The sequence below is a fragment of the Chrysochloris asiatica genome, unplaced genomic scaffold, assembly GCF_000296735.1.
Source record: "Chrysochloris asiatica unplaced genomic scaffold, ChrAsi1.0 scaffold00028, whole genome shotgun sequence".
Taxonomy (NCBI): domain Eukaryota; kingdom Metazoa; phylum Chordata; class Mammalia; order Afrosoricida; family Chrysochloridae; genus Chrysochloris; species Chrysochloris asiatica.
In genome coordinates this window covers 20,087,851-20,112,381 of record NW_006408546.1, presented here as the reverse complement: position 1 = coordinate 20,112,381, position 24,531 = coordinate 20,087,851, and the positions used below count along the sequence as shown (strand labels likewise).

Sequence of the window (24,531 nt, the reverse complement as noted above, 5' to 3'; positions counted from 1 at the left end):
ATTTTCCGACCATAAAACTCATATTAAATCCATAGTGTGCTTTGTTATGTAGTAGTAGCCTTGTGCCTTTGGAGTGACTATTAACCTAATTAATAAATACACAGAAAGCCCACCGAAACGGCTAGATCCTGAAAGTAAAAGATAGCACATAAAGTGCTTTGTAAAATCCTCAGCCTGAGACTGTGGGAGACCAATCAATATTCAAGCACAGAAGGGTGCCCTTCAAGGACAAGAAAGTAAACCCTTATACAATTTGATTTCACTGTGTCCCAGGTTAGCATTCAGGTTACTATTTATAAGGGATAGAGTAAAAACCTGAAATAACCTTTCTTCTCTGAAACTTGATTACTAGAATCTAGTCCCAGCTTAAAGCAAAAGGTAGGACATGAAAAATGTGAAAGGAATCAGTTTTCAAATTGTACAGCCAAAGTTATTCCACCCAGGCTGGGAGTTTCCCCACACTCACTCACACCCCCCCACCACACACACACACAAACACTCTTTTCCCTGAGTTTCAGGAAACCATACCCTGCAGATATCTACAAGGAAATTTTCAAACAACTTCCACATGTGATTGCTGGTGTAAATCTCCTTCATTTCCACCTCAGTGTCCACATAGCAGTGATTCAGGAAGTTAATGTATGCGATTTTAACCTGGAAAATAAAAAACAAGCTTTTCTGAAAAAAACACCTTGGTATATGCAGTATTGCTTACCTACCTCATGTTGATAGTGAGAAGAGACCAGGGTCCCCTGCAGGCTCAATTTCTATGACTTTTTTATATTAAAAATCAGCAGTTAGGAAATTCTAAAGTTTTGGATGAGAATATTTCATAACTCCAAGGTAGAGTACGATACCACAAAACAAACCAGAAAGAAGATGGAAAATTTGACCTCATTAAAATTTAAAAACTGCTATTCATGAAAACACATCATTAAAAGACTTAAATAGCCACAGAGGACTAGAATGGAGAGCGAAGCATCCAGCTAATAAGAGAGGGCATATGCACAAGATCACCCACACTTGCAGATAATATCCACTTGACCTGGCTTCAATGACTGGATGATCAAAGCTCAACTAGAAGAAGACAGAAGAGGAAAAAAGTGTAATCTGATACAATTTGATGAACTTGACCTTTACCTATGGATGAAGTAGCTCAAAAGAGGGAACAAATCTTTACAGCAAGGATGATTCCCACCCCCTCCATACACAGAGTAGACAGGGATGGGCAACTTGGACATTGGCTACCCAAAATGGTGGGGGGGAGGGGGGGCTACAAAAGCAAGAAGTGACTGGCTTATAAGCTTTCAAGAGGGAACCTTGATCCAGAGGGCGTGGAGGAAGGTAGAATCTCCACTGAGTAGTATCCAATCTGTCTAGGTAGGGCTGATGAAAGGAAATGTGGATAGGTCTCTTGTGATACAATAGTGAATAATTGTTAACAGGACCTATTGTGAGGGTTGGTAATGTAAAAGTAGACGTTTTATAGCAAGGAGGGAGTGAATAACTTTTCAGTCCAGGAGCGGAGGTCCCTGGGACCATCAAGGGAGAAGAGCAGAGAGTGGGACCCTACCCAGAGAAGCAGTGATGCTTGAGATGGAGGCAGAGACGACGATGACGTGGAGAGATGGAACAGCTGGGGACTTTAGACACAGAGAGGGAGAGGGGCTGTGTGCTGATGACCAAAGGACAGACTTGTAGTGTATACCCTTTGGTTGGTTGATGATGTATGGAGGGGACTGTAACCATGGCAATGGGATGATATACAATAGGATGAATGTAAAACTAATGTTCTCCCATGTAAACTATCGCATAATTCGTAATTCAAATAAAACATTAAAAAAGAAAAAAAACTTAAATGGCATTGATTGAAAGAAACAAGGCACTTAAGCAACAAAGAGCTCTTACAGATCAGAATGAAGATAGACATCCCAATAGAAAAACTAGGCAAATAATTCAACATTATATTTTTTGAAAAAATGATTATCAAATGTCCAATGAACACATTGAGAGGGGGCTCAACTTTCTTTTGTAATCGAGGGTAAAGAATTAAAACCACTATGAGACACCACAAGAAGGCATGGTGATGCAGTGGAGTGAACACTGGGCTACTACCCACAACATCGGTGGTTCAAACCCACCAGCCCATTGTGGGAGAATAATGAGACTATCTCTTTCCATAAAGGTTTACTGTTGTTGCTTAGTGCCATCAAGTTGGTTTCAACTCATGGCAACCCTGTATACGGTTTCTGAGGAGTGGCTGATGGATTTGAACCACCAACCTTGCAGTTCAAACCGACATGGAGGTCTAGCACTTATCCTACAGTGCCACACCAGGACTCCCATACAGATTTACAGCCTTCAAAATTCTACTCTTACTGGAGGGTCACTGCGAATTAGAATCAATCAGACGGCAGTGGGTTTGAGATACCACAACGTCAGAAAACACGAATGGCTATCTGCTTTCAAAAGGTCATATCCACAAACAGCCTGTGTAGTGCTAGTCTGATACACACGGAGTCTCCGTGAGTTACAAAAGGCAACAAACAACAACAGGAGACAGCACGACACACCCATGAGATTAACAAGCATTTCAGAGTCTGTGAAGCAATAAGAGTTCTGGAGGAAGGAGAGACGGAAACTGTAAAAACTGTGTTGGCCAACAACTTGGCATCATGACATAAAATGGAAGAAATGTATATCCTTGAATACAGCACCTCTACGTCTATGTATGTACCTACAGAGACATGTGCACATGTGTACCAGAACACAGTCCCAAAGTGCAAACAACCAAAATGAGCATCATCAGGACAGAAAAGTAACTTTTGGTACCATGATACCACGGAATACTCTAAAAATCAGCACAGCCACATGGATGAGTATGGATGAATCTGAACAACATATCATTGAATTTAAAAGAAAACAAAATAATAAGCAAAGTTCAAACTGACAAAACCAAATAATATTGTTTAGAAAAGCAACTATGGGATTACATATTTACCTCCAGGAGGGAGCCCCTTACAGAAGGTCAATGACTGGGAAACCTAACAAAAAGTTTTTGTTCAATTTCTGGGATGGTGTTTGCACAAATATTCTATTCTTCTTCTCAGGTGTTTTTCTGTACTTACGTTATTCATCAAATATGAGCTGTACTGTAAAACCCACAATAAAGAAATGAAAATTATAGCAGCAGTGGAATTCCTAAGAATCCAAACATTTGACAACGTGTTGTGTGGTTAACCTGTGAGAAAACAGGCAATCCCATTATTTTATAACTCAATCCAATGCCCTCGGGTTGACTCTGACTCACAGTAACTCTATCGAACAAAGCAGAACTGTTCCCTGGGCTTCTAAGGCCGTAGTTTTTACAAAAGCAGACTTCCCTCATCTTCTCTGGAGCAATAACTCCAGAGGTGGGTTCAAACGGCAGATCTTTTAGTTAGCAGCTAAGTGTTTTTACTACAGCGCTACGACATATCCTTGTTATACAAATGTAAGAATTATTATTAGCTCATTGTTGTTAGACAGTGCCATCGAGTCAGTACTGATCACAGCCACCCTATGTACAACAAAACAAAACACCGCTTGGTCCTGCGCCAACCTCATAATTATTGCAACATTTGAATCCATTGTTGAAGCCACTGTGCCAATCAATCTCACTGGGGTCTGTGACCCTCCACTGTACCAAACATGATGTCCTTCTCCAGGGACTGGTCCATCCTGATAATATGTCTGAAGTATGAGAGATGAAGTCAGGCCATCTTGGATTCCAAGGAGCACTCTGGCTGCATTTCTTCCTACATGGATTGGTTTGTTCTTTAGGCAGACCATGGTGCTTCCAATATTCTCCTCCAACACCATAACTTACATGCATCAATTCTTCCATGGTCTGCCTTATTCACTGTCCAACTTTCGCATGCATATGAGGTGACTGAAAATACTGTGGCTTAGGTCAGGCACATTTTAGTCCTCAAACTGAAATCTTTGCTCTTCAACACTTTAAAGAGGTTTTGCGCAGCAGATTTGCCTAATGCGATATGTCATTTAATTTCTGCTTCCATCTCATTACATTATTATACATTGTGTTAACAATTTACTGCCCTCAGAGAGGGCAATTAGGAGCATCTGTATGATAGAACCGTATGCAAATATAAAAGGGGAATGTGGAATCTCATTATGAACTGATATGGAAAGAAAATAAAGTGTTCCAGTACAGAAGAGTATACTGACTGCTACCTTTTGTGTTTATATGCAAGTCTGGATGTTATACAAGAATATAATAAATCATTATCCAGAGAGTAGGGAGGAACAAATTACGCTTTTCATTGTTTAGTGCTGTATTCCACAACCAAACCCAGTTCCATAAAGCCAATTCTGACTCATAGCAACCCTACATGACAAACCAGAACTGCCCCAAAGGCTACAATCTTTAAGGTAACAGACTATATCTTTCTCCCACAAAGGAGCTGATGGCTTCTAACTGTCAACGTTTCAATTACCAGATGAGTGCCACCAGGGTTCCATTACTGTTTTATAGATTTTGATATTTGAACAATATAAAACGTATTAACTTGTCCCCCCCCCAAAAATACTACATATATTTACATATGTAAATATAAGTATATTTACATATGTAAATATACATATCCAATATGCATCACATATGTTGTATATTGTTGTTGTTAAGTGCCGTCGAGTCGGTTCCGACCCATAGCGACCCTGTACAGGGTTTCCGAGGGTGTAAATCCTTACGGGAGTAGAAAGCCTTATCTTTCTCCCGCGGAGCGGCTGGTAGTTTCGAACCGCTGACCTTTAGGTTCGCAGCCCGATTCGTAACCACTACGCTACCAGAGGGTCACTATTCATCAGAACCAACTCCACAGCACATAACAACAACAATATATATGCAGATTTATACAAGTATATTTAGATACAAATTATGTACTTTAAAATATAAACCAGCAGTACATATTTTAAGATGTACAAAAATAAAAGGTATGACTGATATTTTGTTGTTAAACAATATGTATCAATAGGAAGGAGTCCTGGTGTGGTACTGTAGGATGAGGACTGGATTGCTAACCACAAGGTCGGTGGTTCAAACCAACCAGCCACTCCTAGGAAACCCTATACAGAGTTTGCTACAAGTTGAAATCAGCTCAACAACTCTTAACAACATCAAAATAAATAGGAGGAATAAAAACATTTGATAGACAAAGGAATATTATTCAGTCAAAAAGAGCAAATCCTCACAACTAATATATAACATTATGATAAATGAAAAAAAAAAATAAAGTTGTTAAAAACTTCATTTTGCTTAAATTTGTAATCAATATTCATGTAAGTAGCATTCAAGAGGAGCCCTGCTGTGACGCTGTGGGTTAATGTGCCAGACTGCAAAGCCGTTTGAACTGCAAGGTTGGTGGTTCAAGCTCACCAGCTGCTCCTCGGAAACCCTATACAGGGTCCTGCTTTGGGTCAGAACCAACTCAATGGCACTTCACAACAACAGGCATTCAAGAAATCAAATAACATATTGTATTCAGCAGATGTGCTGCAGAAGACTTCTTTCAAGTGTTAAAGAGTAAAGATTTCAGTTTGAGGACTAAAGCGTGCCTGACCCAATCCATGGTATTTTCGGTTGTCTCATATACATGGGAAACTTGGACAGTTAATAAGGAAGCCTGTAGAAGAATCAATGCATTTGAATTATGTTGCTGGCAAAGAATACTGAAAGAACCATGGGCTGGAAGAAGAAACTAACAAATTTGTCTTAGAAGAAATACAGCCAAAATGCTCCTTAGAAGCAGGAGAGACTTTGCCTCTCGTTCTTTGGACATGTTGTCAGGAGGGACCGGTTGCTAGAGAAGGACATCATGCTTGGTAAAGGGTCAACGAGAAAGGGGAAGACCCCCATCGAGATGGACTGACCCAGTGGTACAACACTGGGCTCAAACATAACAAAAGTCTGAGGATAGCACAGGACCTGGCAGTGCTTGGTTCTACTGTGCACAGGGTCGCTAGGAGCAGGAACTGATGTGACAGAACCTAACATCAAGAACAGACAGCAGTGGAATTCTGATACATGTTATGCCAGGAATGAAATAAAAAATATTCAGCTGACTGAAAAAAATCAGACTAACAATGGACCTCTTCCAGCCCACCCCCAATTTAAACGACATGACTAGAATGGAGAAATGCATACAGGAGAGGTTTCTTAGTGGTTACTGGGGGCTCAGGGGAGGGGAGAATGGGTTATTAATTGCTTCAGGGGTACTGAGTTTCTGTTTAGGGTGATGTAAGGATTTTAGAAATGGGACAGTAGTGACGGTGGTACAAGATGGTATGGGTACTTAATGTCACTGAATTCTACATCTAGAAATAGTTAAAATAGAAAACTTATTGTTATATATCTTTTGTTGGTGGTAGTAAGTGCTGTCAAGTCCGTGCTGACTCTTAGTAACCCAGTATAGGGTTTTCCAAGGAGTGGCTGATGGGTTTGAACATTGAACCTGTAGTTATAGAAGTCTAGTGCGTATCCTATAGTGCCATACCAGAACCCCGTTTTACATTATAAAAAAAAATTTTAAGAGACCAACAAAACAAAATGTAACAGGTAATTATTATGGATTGTGGAATTATCGATTATTTTTAGTTCCTAAATTTTTTACAATTATCAAGTATCATCATTTTCTCTTTTTTTCATGTATTATCTTTGATTAGTATTCTTTTTAAAGAATAAACTAATGGAATAATTCTTCTATTTGTATGAGCTAAATTTCAACCCACTCTTAACCTCTTTCCTGAGAAGCTCATTCTGGAGAACTGGAACAATTTTCAACTCCTCCTAAGGAGATGGGAGACAAGACCAGCTTCCCCCACATGCCTTTCACACAAAATCTATACTCAAGAAAATTTTGTTTCAGCAAATTGAGCTGCAGTTCTCAAAATTCTGCTGTAGTCTCATCCTGGCCAGCCACTGGGCAGTTTCTCCATAGAGCCCAGTTCCTCACACCCATAGAGAGACAAGAAAGGCACAGCCCAGCTGTGGCTCTCACCTCAGGGATGCAGTCCTCGTGGGTCACCACACGGACAATGTCATCGAGTGGCAGTAGGGAGTTACACTTGATCTCGGTGTACACATTCTTGCCCTCGGTGCATACAGCCAGGAGTTCCACCAAGTGGATGTGGTACATGAGTGGGCTGTTCTCATCCATGCGGTCTCGCTCTGACCTCATCATCTGGATCAGAGTCTGGAAAGAGGCTCTGTCATTGTAGAACACGAGCACGTCTTCTCCTGAGTTGACCAGCTATAAAAGAGGAGTTCTTGTTTAAGCTGCAAATTTACACAGGGTGAGAGGGGACCAAAAAGGTAGCAAGAACCATTTGCTGAGAAAGATGTTCTTTTAGCACTGCCCTTCCAGAACTAGTCATACCTGTATTCCTAAACTCACCCAGATTTCATTCATATCTATTACTGAACAGTTAAAAATTCATCAAATTTGAAATCACAGATACAGAAATACCACAGTGGCCATAGAAGTATTAGGAAAGAGAAAGCCTCATGTATGAAATGCAAACACAGACAGCTCACACTTGAGGATTATTTCCAAAGCTATATAAACCAATGAATCTAAACCTGATGTTCTCGAGTCGATCACATCTCATGTGACCCCACCTATTCCAGATGACCAACTGGGCTCCACAGGGTTATCAATGGCTGTGGTCTTTACAGGGGAGTCCTGGTGTGGCGCTGTAGGATAAGCACTCAGCTACATATTTGGTGTGAATCGCAAGGTCAGTAGTTGATGCTCACCAGCTGCTCCTCAGAAACCCTATACCGGGTCACCAAGAGTCAGAATGGACTCAACAGCACATAACAAAAAAACTAATCTTTACCGAAAAAGACCAGCAGGCCTTTCTTCTGTGGCATCATTAGGTGGGTTTGAACCACTAACCTCTAGGTTAATAGTCAGGAGTCTGTTTGCACCATTTAAAAATGTCTCCATGCTCTTTTTTATACTTTACGAAGTATATACTTACAACTCTCTTCACATGATTTCATCTCTTCAGTGACGAATTATCCATTTCTAATAAAGACATGCCTCCTTTCAATTCTCATCAAAAGAACCATGAATTCCCCTAACACTCTGGGATCTCATAAATAAAATGGTAGCATAGTGGTTGCGAATCAGGCTGTGAACCGCAAGGTCAGCAGTTCGAAACTACCAGCTGTTCCGCAGAAGAAAGATGAGGCTTTCTGCTCCCATAAAGATTTACAGCCTCGGAAACCCTGTGCAGGGTCACTATGAGTCAGAACTGACTCCACGGCACATACCAACAACAACAACAACAAATAAATTTTATAATAAATCCATTTCAGTATTACATGAAATAAAAAAGATCCCAAAAGGACTAGCATATGACTCAAAATGAATGCGGTCAATATTACTCACATAAAACAACTAATTTTCATGAGCTTTAATTATGTGCCAAATACTGTGATCAATACTTTAAACAGATTATCTGAGCTCACATGGCTCAGTTTCCTCCTCAGTAACATAAGGACAAATGGAATACCTAACCGTCAGAGCTGTCAGGAAGATTAAATAAACAGTTTTATATAAGGTTCTGGGAGCAGTGATGAGGGTACGGTAGGCTTTCAATAAATGTCACCTGTACTGTCATTACAATCTCATTTCATCCTCACGTCAACCCTTTCGAGTTACCATACTGTACGTTTGTTTCACAGACACGTGCACTGAGCCTCAGAAAGGACAAGTAACAGTGCATTGGTTTCTATCCACGTTTCATCTCCAGTTATGGATTCCATCTTGGTTCATTATTCTTTTTCTTTTCCCTCTCAGAAGAATCCAAACCAAACTTCCTTACAATAAATAGATGTATGGCTGTAAAGAAGTCAGTTCATTCTCTTGCCTATTATCAAAGGTTTAAGTTCACGTACTCAAACAGTCATACACACACTCATACACACACACACACACACACAATTACTTTCTGCCACTTCATGTGGTTTTGGAGAGGGTTCCTGTTCCTACAGGGAAAATTAATTCACTTGAACATGCCTACGTATCATTAAAGGTATATAGAAACAGACAACTGTCACCTCAGCCATGACCATGTCTTGGCACTTTTTAATGAATTTCCCTTCTGCCTTGACAATTGTCTGCAGGAACTTGATGTACTGAACGTTCCGACCATGGGTTTCAATGCAGTGAACGAAGTGCTGAACGACTCTCTCGTTGATCTCACTGCAAAGCTGGAAATTGTTCATGAAAATGTGCTGCATCGTTACTGCCTCCAGGATCTGGCACAAATGAGGGGACAAGAGCACAAGAAAAAGATCAAGAGGAGGCTGAAGCAGATTAGAGTAAGAAAAAGAAGCGTCTACTACAAAACAGGAAGAGAAGCATGGAAGCCCATTCATACTTCGGGACTAACTTCTTTTTTAGTAAATTTTCCCAGTGAGATGCAACGAACACACAGAAAAGTAAACAAATCAGTAGTTGTGCGCAGTAAATGGAAATTGAGGAACACCAGTATCTAGATCAAGAAACACCACTGCCCAATCCCAATTGGACCTCAACAACCACATGAGTTTTGCCTGTAAACCTCATGCATTCATTTCTATCTGGCTTCTTCTGTTCAACATGATATTTGTGAGATTCATCCAAGTAGTATAACATATAGTGTAGTTGGTTCAGTGTCACTGTTGTTGTTAAATGCTGTCAAATCGGTTCCGACCCATAGTGACCCTGTATAGGGTTTCCAAGGAGTGACTGGTGAGCTTGAACCACTGACCTTGTAGTTCAAATGGCTTTGCAGTCTGGTGCATCATCCCACAGAGCCACACTAGGACTCCTGCCTATGTACACAAGGAGGGCTTTAAAAGGTTTTGGAGAAAAATCCCATTACCTTTTCATTTTAATTTTCCACAAACTTTCTGAAGCCCCCTCATCTCTCATATATATATCTATTCCTTGGCATGAATCTACCACAGTGGATTTATCTATTGTTCCTGGGCATTTAGGGGAACTATCCAGTTTTAATGATAAGTAGTGATAATACTTGTATTCTAAATATGCCAAATAATACCACTCTGAACATTTGTGTATGTATCTTCTGATAAACTGAACATACTCATTTCTATGGGGCTGTGTGTGGGCTCCTAGTGAATGAATGCGTTTGGCCTTAGAAGCTAATACCAAACAACTCTGGAACTGCATTAACAATTTACATTCTCACCAATTTGCATTCTACATCACTACTGGTCCATTTCCTTGCCAATATTTAGTATTGTCCATCTTTTTAATTTTAGTCATATCTTCTTAGGCCTTTAATTTGCATTTGACTGCTGCCTAATGTCAGATTTTTTTGCCATTTGAATACTCTCTTCAATGGTTTTGACGCCAGTTTTTGTTGATTTTTAAAAAGGATTTTAAAATGCATTATTGTTTTGAGTTTGCTATGCATTTCAGAATAAGTTCTCTATTGAACAAGTGTTCCTCCACTCTCTGGCTTGTTTTTAGATGTCCTTAGTTACATCATTTGATTAAAGGAAGTCCTTACTTAGGATGATGTCCACTTTATCACTACTTCCCTTTTCAATTAGTGCTCTTTGCACTAAGGAAATTTTGCTTACTTCGTGATCACTAAAGAAAGTGTATTATCTTCAAAAATTAGTTTTTACTTTCTGCCTAGAACAACTGAGTTTTATGTTTGATGAGAGGTAGGGGATTTTACTCTTTTCATCTCTTATCTTTTATTTTCTCTTTTCATGACAGAAAGGAAATGTTATCCTGTGTCAAAGAGAGAAATTGATAGTGGATAATCTTGCTTTGGGAGCCCTGGTGTGGCACTGTGGGATAAAGCAGTGGACTACAAGATCGGTTTGGACCACAAGATCGGCATTTTAAACTCACCAGCTGCTCCTTGTAAATCCTACACAGGGTCACCATGAGTGGGATCCGACCGATGGCACTTTAATAAGCTTTGATTTTAGGGTTTTCTTATCCAGGAAACTAAATATTCATTTCAAAGAAAAGCCTGACCAAAGTTAACCTACGAACAGCTTTTCTTTCACCCCAAGTTATAAATCCTTTCTTTCCAGTTCAAAGTATTATACTTGAATTTCAAAAGCTAAGGTTGCTGGGGGGCCAGAGACCATCCTATGACTGGATGACCTATGACCTCAGCAAACCAGATAGGCAGGTTCTTTCAGTCAAGCTTGGCCAAGATTAGTCAACGGCTGATTAACTCTCACTTCTCTTCCTAGGAGTCCTGGCAGGGCGCAGGAGGATAAACACTGGAACACATAGGTACGTGTTTGAAACTCACCAGCTGCTCCTTACAGACCCTACAGAATCACTACACACCTTAAACAACTCAACAGCACTTAACCACCCTGTTTTTTCAACCCTTCTCTTCCTAAGCTTCAATGTATCTAATTTCTTTGAGTCATAGGCTTTTTCTGGAATCAAAAGACTCTCCCTATATGCAGACAGAATAATTGCTCAGAATAAACAATATGCTCAAATTTTCCTGAGTTTTGATTATTTTTAACACCCATCACTGCTCAGCAATCAACTTTTACGGAAGCTTCCAGCCCTACTAAAACATGTGTGAATGCATACGTACAAGAAAGTCCTGTGTAGTACTGTTCACAAAGCCAAAAACTATATATTGCCTAACTGCCTATTAATAAGAGGAAGGTAAAAATATTAAACTGCAGCCATTCTATGTAATGCCATGGAGTCATTAAAAAAAGAGACAAGGCTATGTGTCTCTGACTTACAAACTGAAACACAAAGTGTTAAAGCAGGAAGTAATGTCCAGCCTGCAGGCTGTATGAGGCCTGAGAAATCATTTGGTCTGGCCCTGCCAAGGCAACCACAGTTCCAGCCAACACATTGTTGTTGCTGTTGTTGTTGTTAAGGGCCATCGAGTCGGTTCTGACTCACAGAGACCCTGTATAGGGTTTCTGAGGAGCAGCCGGTGAGCTTGAACCACCGACCTTGCAGTTCAAACCAACCTTAAGGTCGAACGCTTATCCTACAATGCTACACCACGACTCCAGCCATCACGTTATTGCTGTGGTTAAGTGCCGTCAAGTTGGTTCGACTCACAGCGATCCTGTATAGTGTTTCCAGGGAGCGGCTGGTGAGCTTGAACTGTCAACCGTGCAGTTTGAGCCGACCTTGCAGTTTAGCACCATTAACCACCAGTACCACATCAAGACTCCACACCATCACAATACGGGTGAGTTAATTAAATGTCTGACCAAACATAGCAGGTTAGTTTTTAAATTGATAATTTTGTATGGCGAATGATGTTTAAAAAATTTGTAAGAAAAAGGGTTCCTCACCCTTGTGGTTAAAGGGAAAAAAGCAAAATGAAAAATTAGGTGAGCATGTACTACTGCTGATATTTTTAAAATGTACAATATCTATTTAGTATATTGTTAACTATATATCTCATAAAATAAAATGTGATATGTTTATATGTATATATTATATACTTGTGAAGATAGCAAAATGTAAGCAAAGCTATACCCTTCAATGGTCATGTTCTGTGAGTGAGCCTTAGCAGTACTTTTATCATGCTCATCTTTTAATTTAATAAGGAATTTTATCAGGAGAAAAATATACCATGCCTTGTCCTACCACCTTTTACCTCCTTGCCCCCCTGCCTCCAACTGCCATAAAAAACGGGGAGTATTTTTGTCTTAAAAGTTGATCAAAATGTTCTCTTTTGGAATGAATGTTGCATTATAACAAGTCCCAGAAGCCACAACTAACGGCAGAACAAGTTGTTCTTCTTTCGCTCTTCCTGCCTACTCCCCACCATGATTTCCAGACAGGCCTGACGTCTTACCCCTGGGTTGAGAAACAGGTTTATGTGTTTGTGGAGCAGAGCTTGGTTCTGTTGGTTGCCTGCGCAGAAATTCTGCAAGAATTCATGGGCCAGCCTCATTATTTCCTGCATTTTGGTGTCTTCAGCCTGTGTGAGAGCAGAGAGGAGAAATGACTTAAAAAAAAAAACAGGGTTGCTCGGGAGACAGGAAAAGGCTAGGCTCCATCATCCCTCCTTCACCTCCCACTAAATGTGGGATCGGGAGGTGCTTGCTGAGGGTCTGCCAAGTGTCCGGTACTGAGGCACAGCATGGCTGACCCAGAAAAGCATCAAGTAATGTGGTTCATACTTCAATGATACAAACAAATCTTCTCTTCGTCAGAAACAAAAAGGTTTTATTCAGGAAAAAGGAAACCAACAAACTCAGTTTCCCCTGACATTGGTTATCTGTTCAGAATGATGGGAACGGTAATGGATGGATAATATGATAAACATAACCAATATCACTGAACTGTGTATGTGGAAGGCACTGAAAAGGAAAACTATCTGTTAAATACAAGGGGACTTTGAAAACTTCATGAAAAAATTTATCTTTTAATTCAATTTTTCCATGAACTTTCTGAAGTCCCCTTGTATATAATTACCATATTAAAAAGATAAAAAGGCAACACAAATGCCTAACAAAGAGCAAAAGACAACAATAGTGACCATCCCATATGAATGTCTTGAGGATTAAATGAGCTAACTATTGATGTTGGTGCTGCACCGTGAGGCTGATTCCGACTGATGTTCATGTCATCAAGTCAGTTCCGACTCAGAGAGACTCCCAGACTGTAAATCTGAGTGGCTCACACTGCCAACCTTGTTGTTGGAAGTCCAGTGTTTATCCTATATGACAAGTAGGACTGCTCCATAGGATTTCCTAGGCTGTAATCTTTATGGGGAAGGAGTTCTGGTAGCATAGTGGTTACAAATTGGGCTGTAAACCTCAAGGTCAGCAGTTCGAAACTACCAGCTGCTCCGCGGGAGAAAGATGAGGCTCTCTGCTCCCATAAAGATTTACAGCCTCAGAAACCCTGTACAGGGTTGCTATGAGTCGGAACTGACTCCACGACACACCACAACAACAACAATCTTTATGGAAACAGATTGCCATCTCTGTCTCACATGGAGCAGCTGGTGCATTCAAACCGGGGGACCTTCAGTTAGCAGCTGAGTACTTCACCACTAGGCCACTAATTAACTCCTAATGAGTTAATTAGTATAAAGGATTTAGCAGATTGCCTGGCAACTTGCAAGTATTCAAATGGTCACTAGGCAGTAACTTTGCACTAAAAAGTTGGCCTCTGGGGCAGTCTCTTCTGAACTTGAGTCCCCAGACTAAGACCTTGATCTCAAAAACCTCTCCAATGGGAAGACCACCACTCACCTCACTGGGGTTTATGAGGTATGAATGGTTTCTTTGACACAAAATGTAAATCTAAGTCCCACCCAACTGTCTTTTGTATAAACAATAAAAGTGAGCGTGAAAAACAAGATACAAAGGATGCCTGCCAATATAAAAAAATATTTAGAACAAAGTGTCCCCTGATCCAAGAACTTAACGAGATGTCAGCACAGTAGTAAGGATTTCACAAGTGAGTACACACCAAGTTCCTACACACATTTCACAACTCGTCCATCGTAAAACTGTCCCAGGGAAGCACTAACAGAACAGTTGCTGGTTTAGTCTACATAGAGACACCTCCAAAGAAAATCTTGGCAATCAAATTCCAAAAATTCAGCTGCTGAAAAGTCTACCCTGATATGCGTAGGGCCACCATGGGTTGGATTCAATTCAACCGTAACTAATGGGTGGGGGTGCTTACATTGCTTGAATATTATTGTAGGATACTGGACAGCATCTTCTCAGGCACAAACATAGCTCTGCCCATCAACTCGTTAGAGATAGACCGAGTGCCTCTACTGAACACGGCTTGGGATTGAGGGCAGAATCAACGCTGTGATATAGGTTAGTTGTTGGGCTGCTAACCATAGGTTAGTGGTTGAAACCTACCAGCTGCTCCATGAACAAAGATGAGGCTGTCTGCTCCTGTGAAGATTTACAGCCTCGGAGACCCTACAGAGGGTCACTCTGCGTCAACTCAGTAGCAGTGGATTTGTGGTTTGTTTTCATACTTCCCTTAATCTTAAAATGGGAGAGGGGTTGTTTATGGGTGACTCTCACTTTATTTGTAAGAGTACATACTATGTGTTTCATATCCAATAATCTGAAGGGAAAAGGAAGATACATGCTTAGGGGTGATGAAAATTCCTGGGAACAGTATGATGAATGTAACTTCTGTCAATGAAATATACACATGAAGATTGTGGAAAATGTTCTGTTGACAATATAACAATCATGATTTAAAAGAAAATTGTTTGAAACCACATTGTAACACTCTTTGTCCATGAAAATAGCTGGCATTGATGGCTTAAGACATTTTGACCCTAATAAATAACTTCTTATATCAAAATAAAAATCTTCATCTTAAGCTGTTTTTCAGGTCCAGGAGTCTCATCAGCTTCATTTCTTCCCCAGCAGCACCCCAACATAGAGGGTTTGGAGGCCCCAGGTGGGCACCCTCACCTTCTCATAGGGGATCTGTAGTAACTCCAGTACAACAGCGTGGGCGCCCATGTTGCGGAGCAGCCGCTGCTGCTGTTTCCGGCTCTTCCTAACCGAGGTACTCTCTTGGACGCAGAGCTTGCTAAGTCGAATCAAAATCTGGTAGGAAGAAAGAAATCAGCCTGAGAAAATCATAACAGAGATGTCATGAGGTGGTAGGGGGCAAGAAGGCAAAGAGGACCGTTTATATATATAGCATAGCCACGTAAGACTGAGAATAATCAATGAATGTGATTATCACAGAACATGGGAGCACGTCAGACAGACAGCTTTATAGCAGTGGTGTGGCATCACTACCAAGGACTTGGACAGACTTTGCTCTGGGGTAAAAAACAAAGCAAAACACACACACACTAAGCTACCAATCCACCAGTTTTGAACTGCCCGATGGAAAGATTCCTAAAGAAATACAGTTCTCAGTGATGAGCACTGTATGCCAGGCACTGCGATAAATCCTTACAATTACATCAACTTACTCCTTCACTTAATTTCGAAACCTTCAGAAGTAGGCAGTACTGGCTGCACATGATAAGTGAGGAACCTGAAGCCACAACACTGAGGACCCCAATCAGGCACTACAATTCATGAACTCAACCTCTGAGCTCTACTTTCTGTGACTCAGCAGAAGGAAGGAAGGAAGGGAGAGAGAGAGCCAGGGAGGGAGGAGAGAAAGGTGGGAAAGGTGACAATGAAGAGAGAGTGAGGACCTCAATCAGGCACTACAATTCATGAACTCAACCTCTGAGCTCTACTTTCTGTGACTCAACAGAAGGAAGGAATGAAGGAAGGAGGGAGAGAGCCAGGGAAGGAGGGAGGAGAGAAAGGAAGGAAAGGAGGGAAAGGTGACAAGGAAGAGAGAGTGAGGGTGGCAAGACAGGAAGGAGGGAAGGAAAAACATCTGCACTTTCAACTTCAGGATCACCAACTACAGCTCCCTAGAGAATTACTGAAGAAGGAACAAGGGCAGAAGGCTGGCTTACCTCTTTTACCACCCTGTAGTTGTAGCTGCTGGTACTTTCATGTTTTTGTGACTTATTATTCCCCTCCTAGGAACCAAAATGAACATAATTGTGTTTCGTACAACTCTATGTAGAGGGTTGGCATTACCCTTTACAGAAACAACAGCAACAACAAAAACACCACACACCAGTTTTGCACGCTGGTTTATGCCCCAGTCATTTCCTTGCTCACCCTCAACATTTTTATGACTGACAGGGAGAAGACAAGTGGGCCAGGGTGGTACAAATCACACAAAACTAAGTCTACTACACAGGACCCAAGGTAGCATGGTGGGCAGAGGCAAGCTTCAGTTTTACACCGATTTCCTAGAAGACCAGCCATACTACTGGCTGTTCAACAGGAGGTGGTCTTAGGAATAAGGCCCCACCTCTAGCCTGCACTTATACCTAGCGTTAGATCTGCACTGACAAGGTGCAATGCCTGTCGCACGCACCTCTGTTTTCTTATGCTCGTTTTCGCCAGATGCTCCATCCATTGCTTCATCAGGACCCTGCCCTTTGTACACCCAGAGTTCTGACTTCTCCACGATGGACCTCAGCTGATCCAGGTCTTGTTTGATCTGTTTGTAGTTGTCCACATCTTGGCTGGTGACAAGCAGCTGGACCTGAATGAAGGTGGTAATCCATTAGTTGTGTACGACAGCCTCCTTGACAGACAATGCACACAGGGCGAGCTGGCTACCTGCTTGAAGGCTTGCAGCACCTCCTGCCTCTGGCTGAAGTGCCGGAAGAGCAGCTGCAGGGCCCCTGACACCAGGGGCGGGTAGTCGTGCATCGTCAAGTGGAGCAGGACCCGAAGGAAGGTCCTGCCGCCATGATCGTCCAAGTCCAAGGGGGTGTTCTCCTCACTGCAAGAATTGGAAGGATGGTCAAACAAAGCACTCAAGACCTTCTCTCAGGTATCAGGGCCCAAACAAACCTAAGCCAGTCAGAATGCCCCATCTCCCAAAATTTTTTAGCTAACTTTTTATTGTGAATTAGGTGCAGGTTTACAGAGCAGATCATCAGTTTTATATTCAACAATTTCATCTCATTGATTGCAATCCCTTAAATGTCATCACTTATCACACTTCCTCCTCGTGCTTCCTACTTCCACCCCTCCTTCTTTCTCAACTGTTCTGAACTTTGTCCTTAGCTAAGCGGATGCTGCTCACTGGTTCAAAGGGCTGATTATGTGATTGTTCCCTTATAGAGCTATTGTTGGCCTAACATTCAGTCATTGGAGTGAGTTCAATTCCAGACTTGAAGAGTGACGAAGAGGCCATAGGCTTGGGGTTCCGTCCGTCTCTAGTCAACCAGTAAGCATGGATTTTGTAATACTATATTCTACCTCATGGGACTTGACTTTCCATGACTTTTCAAAAACGCAATCTTGTTCTATCTTCAACTATAAATGAGGAGGCAGTTAAGAAGTCACAACTGCCATATTGTGAACTAAAGTGCCTAGCCTCCCACAGTGATAAGACTGGCTTTGTAACTTGGGTCATAAACTCCCAATTTGCTGGGCCTTCACTGTTGTCACACAACCGCAGACAGTTGCGATGCTCATGAGTTCTTACTTGCTTTATTTTATTAGTTATCAACTTAGACTCGTGGCAAACCTATGTGCAGAATTGTGAGTAGCTCATTTGTTTTAAAAAAATAGATCATCAGACCTTTCTTCCAAGGCAACCCTAGGTGAACTTGAACCACCAACCTCTTGGTAAATAGCCAAGTGTGTTGATTGATTGCACCACCCAGGATATTGTATTTTTATTTAGGATGCTGTTATCCAATGCTTATCAAACTATATGCTGTAAAGGACCAGTTTTCTTTCATTTCAACCTACAGTAGACTAATACTCTTGGTCTGTATTGTTTTCAACAATATGAGCCCTGCGTTTGATGCCACCGCAATGTCAAATTGTCAGAGAAGTATCTTGATGTGTACTCTCATATTCTGTCCTTATTTTATCAGAAATTGGTGGCAACACAAGCTCACATTCATGCACTGGCCACATTTTGAAAAGAACTACCATAAACCATTATAATTTAGTGGTTTTCAAAATGGAATGAATCAACATAATATCAGGACTAGCTCAGTGGTAACATTTCTACGTTCCATGCGGGATACTCAGGTTCGAATCCTACCATATCTGGAGGCTCATGTGTTGCTATGACTCTGAAGAGGTTTCAGTGGTAGCTGACAACAGCAGTAGCTCAAAAGTTGGGTTATCTTGTCTTATTTACACAATTAGAAAGTTAATAAAAGCATATCCTGGATCAAAATGGCAGACCACCCCATCGCTGAGCACCACCTCCAATTACTGTGTCAGTGTCTGAGCTATGAACGCCAGATAGTAAGGCTTTCGTGGAACAAAAAAAGCACAGAGAGCATTTGTCAACAACGTATTCGTGCTCCCAAAAGTAAGCACAGTGTGCCACGTGAAGAGGACTTCCCTGCTGTTGAGTGTGACAAAAATGGCGGCAGAGCTGCAGACAGAAGCATCTTCATGTTGAACTCAGGGCATGCCATGTAAGTTTCAGAAAAACGCCATCTCCCTCTATCATGAATAAAAGTGCTAATTCCAATGCCAGGGGTTTTATTTTTAGTATTGAGACAGACTGCTAACATTGGTACTCCTTAAAGAACTAGGCCTTCTTTAGTCACACCCTTCCGTAGTCCCTCCCACACTGACAAGGCTTGACCATGTGATTTTCTCTGACCAGCATGACACTGGCAAACACAACAAAAGCATAGGATTGGCTAGTGGTTGTGCATCATCAGTTTATCCAATTGAAATGTTGGCTCTGGGAGTTAGCCATCGTGTTATAAAGAATCCCAAGCCACTCACATGGAGAGAGATTAAAATGAGGTCCCAGCATACCAGACATTCCCACCAAGGTGTCAAAACTGTGAGCACAGTTAGCTGGTATGCACTCTCTTACGGGAGTCCCACGAGAGACCCTACTGAGACCAGAGTAGAAACAACCAACTCAGCCCCAGTCAACCTGAAGAATGGCATGGTCACAGATTCAATCTATGAAGTCATGGAGTAGTTACTTATGCAACAATAGCAACCCAAACCTAGTATATAAATTATAAGAGCTATGCTTATAGAGTGTGTATGCCAAGTCTCTTGCTTGTAGATAGTTAAGTCTCATAGCAAGAATATTGTAGTCAGCACTGAGCAATCTGATCTTTCAAGAGGGGGGGTGAGAATTTATACATTACTCTGATGTTAGGAGCAAGCCAAGAACAGATTGTGTTTACACAAAGAGCTTCTAAGCAGTTCAGGGATAAAATTGTAGCCTATTATTCATTCTGTTGTACACAGGGTCACTATGGGTTGCAATCAACTCAACGGTACCTAACAACAACAGCAATCCACAAAAGTACAAGATCTTACTGACTTTCACTCTGTTTTCAACCTCACCCCATTCCTTCTCTTGCCTCTCTTTTACTCATCATGTAACATAGTTATCTTGAGAAACCTCACTAAATCCTTTTGGTTGTAGAAGGAAGGAGCTCTAGTGGCTTAGTGGGTTATGCGCTGAGCTAATAACCACAGGTTAGCAGTTCAAACCCACCAGCTAGGGAAGAAAGATGATGTTATCTGCCTTGGAAACCAGAAGGAGCACTTCCACTCTGTCCAAAAGACTCACTATTAGTTGGAATCTATCCAATGGCAATGGGTTTGGTTCTTTTTTATTGTTGTTGTTGTTAAGTCCTGTGAGGACTATAATATAAGCACTGAACTCAGAACCACAAGGTTGGCAGTTCAAAACCACCAGTTGCTCCTTAGAAACCCTGTACAGATCGATATGAGTTGGAATCAACTCAATGGCACTTAACAACAACAACGAGAACACACACACACACACCAGGCCAATCAGATGTTACTGACTTGAATATTCAAGAGTTCTCAAGACAGCACTAAAATAAAGACCTAGTCCAGCGACTACACTGGGTTCAAATCTACCAACCACTCCTCAAAAACCCTATACAAGGTCACTATGAGTCAGAGCCGACTTGACGGCACCTAACAACAACAATTACCATATAGAAGGAAAAGTCTTTGAGGACTATGTACAAATAGCCTTCTAAATTCTAGAACCATCTAGAAAACAGTAACTGAAAATATACTTTCCTTCCTCCAAAGATGCCTTCTGCTTGCTCTTCAATGTGTTCAAAGTCAAGAGCACCTGAAAGTTAAAAAGATAACTTCAGATGTAGGAAAGTCTGAAAACATACTGCTGATGAACCTACTCCAACACAGCACTGCCCATGCGCCTCCGCTAATCTCAGATCTTCTAGGATTATATATGAGAGAGCTTCAGCTAGTGCATGGGTAATAGAATTAAAGGACAATGGAATTTTTCCATGTGCTTTTTGAAGTCCCATTGTATTGCAAGCAAAGCGATGAAGACAGGTTGACTAGATGACATTAACCAATGTCTCTGATTTGCAGAATCCCACACCCATACCATTCTCTACTCATTGCATAACAGTTTCATCCTAAGGAAATTTAGGGCCTGAGAGCTGTCATTATTTCTACGACCTAACCCTTCAACACTATGTCCTGAGCAGGGAGAGACTTCTACCACTAATAAAAGTTGTTGATGGGCTATAATGTTTCTTGTCAAGTTTTGCTTTGTTTTGGTACTTCTTAAATAATCACAACACTACAAGTCTCAGCTGTTTCAAGACTAGGGCACTCTGAGATGGAAAGAAGATTTATCCATGAAAGAATCTGGGCTCTAACAGTCCTCTATCCCAACAGGATACCTCCCAATGTCTTGTTTTAAAAAAAATACAATCATCTCACACACTACCCACTGTTTCCAGAAGCACATTTAGAAAAGATGCTGCTGGGATTCCCAGGGCCGACATCCCCTTCTGGAAACACTAACCTGGTACATTACTTGGTCCCTCTTGGCTGCTGCTTCCGGAGGATGTTTCTGAGGTCTGGGAATTGCTTTCATCAAACTCCCGCTTAAATATACACAGGAGGCAGGAGATCCTATAATCCAACCTCACATTCAAAATAAACTAAAGATTCAAGTGGAAATGGAAACAGATTTGGTTACATTAACATACCACCTTTTGCGCTTTGCCAAGCCATCACACTCTGGCTGGGCCTGGTATCAGCTACATCTTAAGCACTAAGTGAGCCAAATGTTTAGTTTAGATTTCAACAATCACTTAAACAATAGCAGACTTCCATGGGGCAGAACAAGCCTGCCCATAACACCTTAGCTTCTTAAGTAAACTTCAGCATCCGGGCAATTAATTTAACAACTGGAGCACTGAATGACTTACCATTAACCACCACCACCTCCCTCTATAAAAAATTACTCTATTTCAGCAAGCACTGAGAAGGGTGAATGAAGTTGGCTGCTTTTAATTCAGGGAAATTGAGAGAGAAAAATATGTTTTGACTACTGAAAATTAGCTTGGTACATATTTTCTATTTCTGATTGCTTCCTCTGATTTAGCTACTAATTCTTGGGCTCTCTCTTCTTTCACTTCCTATATTCCAGCACAGGGTAACTGGTCCATGACAATTAATTTAACTAGAAAGCAAGATCTACCTGAGCTTCTGTCTGTCATTCTTTTTCCGTTCTCCCTGTGCCTATATTGTCCTCTTAGTAACCTGACCCAATCTCCGAGACAGAGAGTAACTGCTTGAAGTTTTAGAATGACAAAAGGGAAAACCAAGATGGGGATGCAAAGGAGACAGCAATAGCTGGATTAAGCAGGGCCAGTCCCTAGAATAACTAAGGGTTGAGCTAAGCATTTGACCCACTCTTTCTCACTTAAGCTTTAGCGATACATCTAAGCAGAAAGGCTACATTTGAATGGTCCCTCTGTGAAGCATGCCCCCACCAACTCTGGCTGGTGGATACCTGAAGTATCTCAATGATCTTCAGCTTGGTGTCCATGACCATGATGTCCTCCTTCTCTGGTTCTGTCTGCTTCACATTGCCTTCTGGGGCAGCAGCCATGGGAGTCATAGGCAGAAAGCCCCCTCCTCGGAGCACCACCTGGGTCATCAGCTCTCCAACCCCATGGATGGACCTCATCACATTACTGCCTAGGGAGGGCCGGGGAAAGACCGCGGTCACTACAGCATCCACAGGGTGTTCTCCGACACCTGGCCAAGGGCACAGACTCTTAGATGCAGTATCTGACTTGTCCTTGTTCATATATACACTCAAAATCTTAGGGATCTGAAAAGGTAAATACCCATACACATTCTGGATTTCTGGAAGAAAAGTAAAATAAATGTGGGATTTGAACTCCCCAGGAGAGCATTTATGAAAGCGAATTCTCCAGCCAAATTTGATCTATTTTATGTTTACTTGTTGTGTCTAGAACTAGAGAATACAAGAGTTACCAAGGCATAAATCCACCAACAATGCTAGAACTGTTTGATCTATACACAGACACACACACACACACACACACACGAGTCCTGGTGTGGCGCTGTGGCTTAATGCGCTAGACTTCAAAGCCGTTTGAACTGCAAGGTTGGCGGTTCAAGCTTAGCAGTCACTCCTTGGAAACCCTGTATTGGGTTGCTATGGGTAAGATCCGACTCGACGGCACTTAACAACAACAACAACAATATATATATAAATTACATATATATATAAATTACATATACATATACATAGTTTATATACATATGGTGGTGGCTGTGTGCCATGGAGTGAGTTCCGACTCATAGTGACCCTGTACAGGGTCTCCAAGGCTGAAAATCTTTATGGGAGCAGAAAGCCTAATCTTTCTCCTGCGGAACAGCTGGCCGTTTCAAACTGCTGACCTTGCAGTTCACAGCCCGATTCGTAACCACTACGCTACCAGAGCTCCTTATGAGGAAACTCAGCCTCGGAGCTAATATCTATATTAGCTCCGAGGCTGAGTTTCCTCATTTATAAAGAATTGAGGCACTCAACACTATGATTATATGGCATAATGTATGCAAAATTATTTAGGGTAGTAGGACCTAGCAAACACCGGGTGGTAAGTAAATGTACATTTGTTATAGTTACAATTTTGGGTCAACTTGGCTGGGCCAGGATTTCCAGTGATTTAGCAGTTAAGAGGAAGTTATCCTCCCCATGGTGGTGTGCTGTGGAATTGGTTCCAACTTATATCAACCCTGTGTAGGGTTTCCAAGGCTGTAAATCTTTACAGGAGCAGAAAGCCTCATCTTTCTCTGGCAGAATGGCTCGTAGTTTCGAACTGCTGACCTTGAGATTAGCAGCCTGACTCGTATCCACTACGCTACCAGAGCTCCTTTATCATCTCCATGATTAGGTCTAATATGATGCAATCACCCAATAATGTGATCAAATGTGATCTAATTATCCTATGTGTTGTAAATCCTCACTTCAGTGATGTCCTGGTGTGGCACTGTGGGATAATGCACTGAACCACAAGATTAATTTGAACCACAAGGTCGGCAATTGAAACTCACCAGCAGCTCCTTGGAAACCTTATATAGGGTTATCAGTTGGAACCGACTCAACATCATTTCACAACAACAAATGATGTCAATGAGGCCAAATGCATCTACAAGATTAGGTTGTATCCCAAATCTCTTTTGAGATATAAAAGGAGAGAGAAGGGAGCAGAGCTCAGAGGGACCTATTACTGCCAAGATAGAAGACCCAGGAGTGGGGTGCCTCCTTTGGACCTGGGCTCCCTGCACTACGAAGCTCCTAGATCCAGGGGAAGGTTGATGTCAAGATGTATGGAGACCTCCAGGGAATGCTGGGCCTACAGATGCTGAGAGAGGACAAGTACCTTTCTGCAAAGCCTAGAGTCAGCACTCCTAAACTGTGAGAAAATAAATTTTTGATTGTTAAAGCCATCCATTGTGATATTTACATTATAACAGCGTAAGACAGCATTCAATCCTCATTATTCAGATTTCAAATTTGTGCATTCGCCTAATACTAACATTTATTTGCAACCTCAAAT

General features: G+C 41.5%; 1 protein-coding gene across 2 annotated transcripts in view; it reads right to left on the bottom strand.

The window, feature by feature from the left end:
- Positions 1–24,531, bottom strand: part of ITPR1 (inositol 1,4,5-trisphosphate receptor, type 1) — a 437,331-nt gene that overhangs the window by 212,231 nt on the left and 200,569 nt on the right. For both annotated transcript variants that reach the window (XM_006846621.1, XM_006846622.1), the window contains 11 exons: positions 22,449–22,636; positions 21,453–21,591; positions 20,686–20,744; positions 17,243–17,404; positions 16,995–17,165; positions 16,522–16,587; positions 15,503–15,640; positions 12,895–13,020; positions 9,128–9,328; positions 7,059–7,310; positions 529–654 (listed from right to left, as the gene is read on the bottom strand). In XM_006846621.1, the coding sequence (XP_006846684.1) occupies positions 529–654; positions 7,059–7,310; positions 9,128–9,328; positions 12,895–13,020; positions 15,503–15,640; positions 16,522–16,587; positions 16,995–17,165; positions 17,243–17,404; positions 20,686–20,744; positions 21,453–21,591; positions 22,449–22,636 (1,628 nt within the window). The remainder of the gene's footprint in view (positions 1–528; positions 655–7,058; positions 7,311–9,127; positions 9,329–12,894; positions 13,021–15,502; positions 15,641–16,521; positions 16,588–16,994; positions 17,166–17,242; positions 17,405–20,685; positions 20,745–21,452; positions 21,592–22,448; positions 22,637–24,531) is intronic.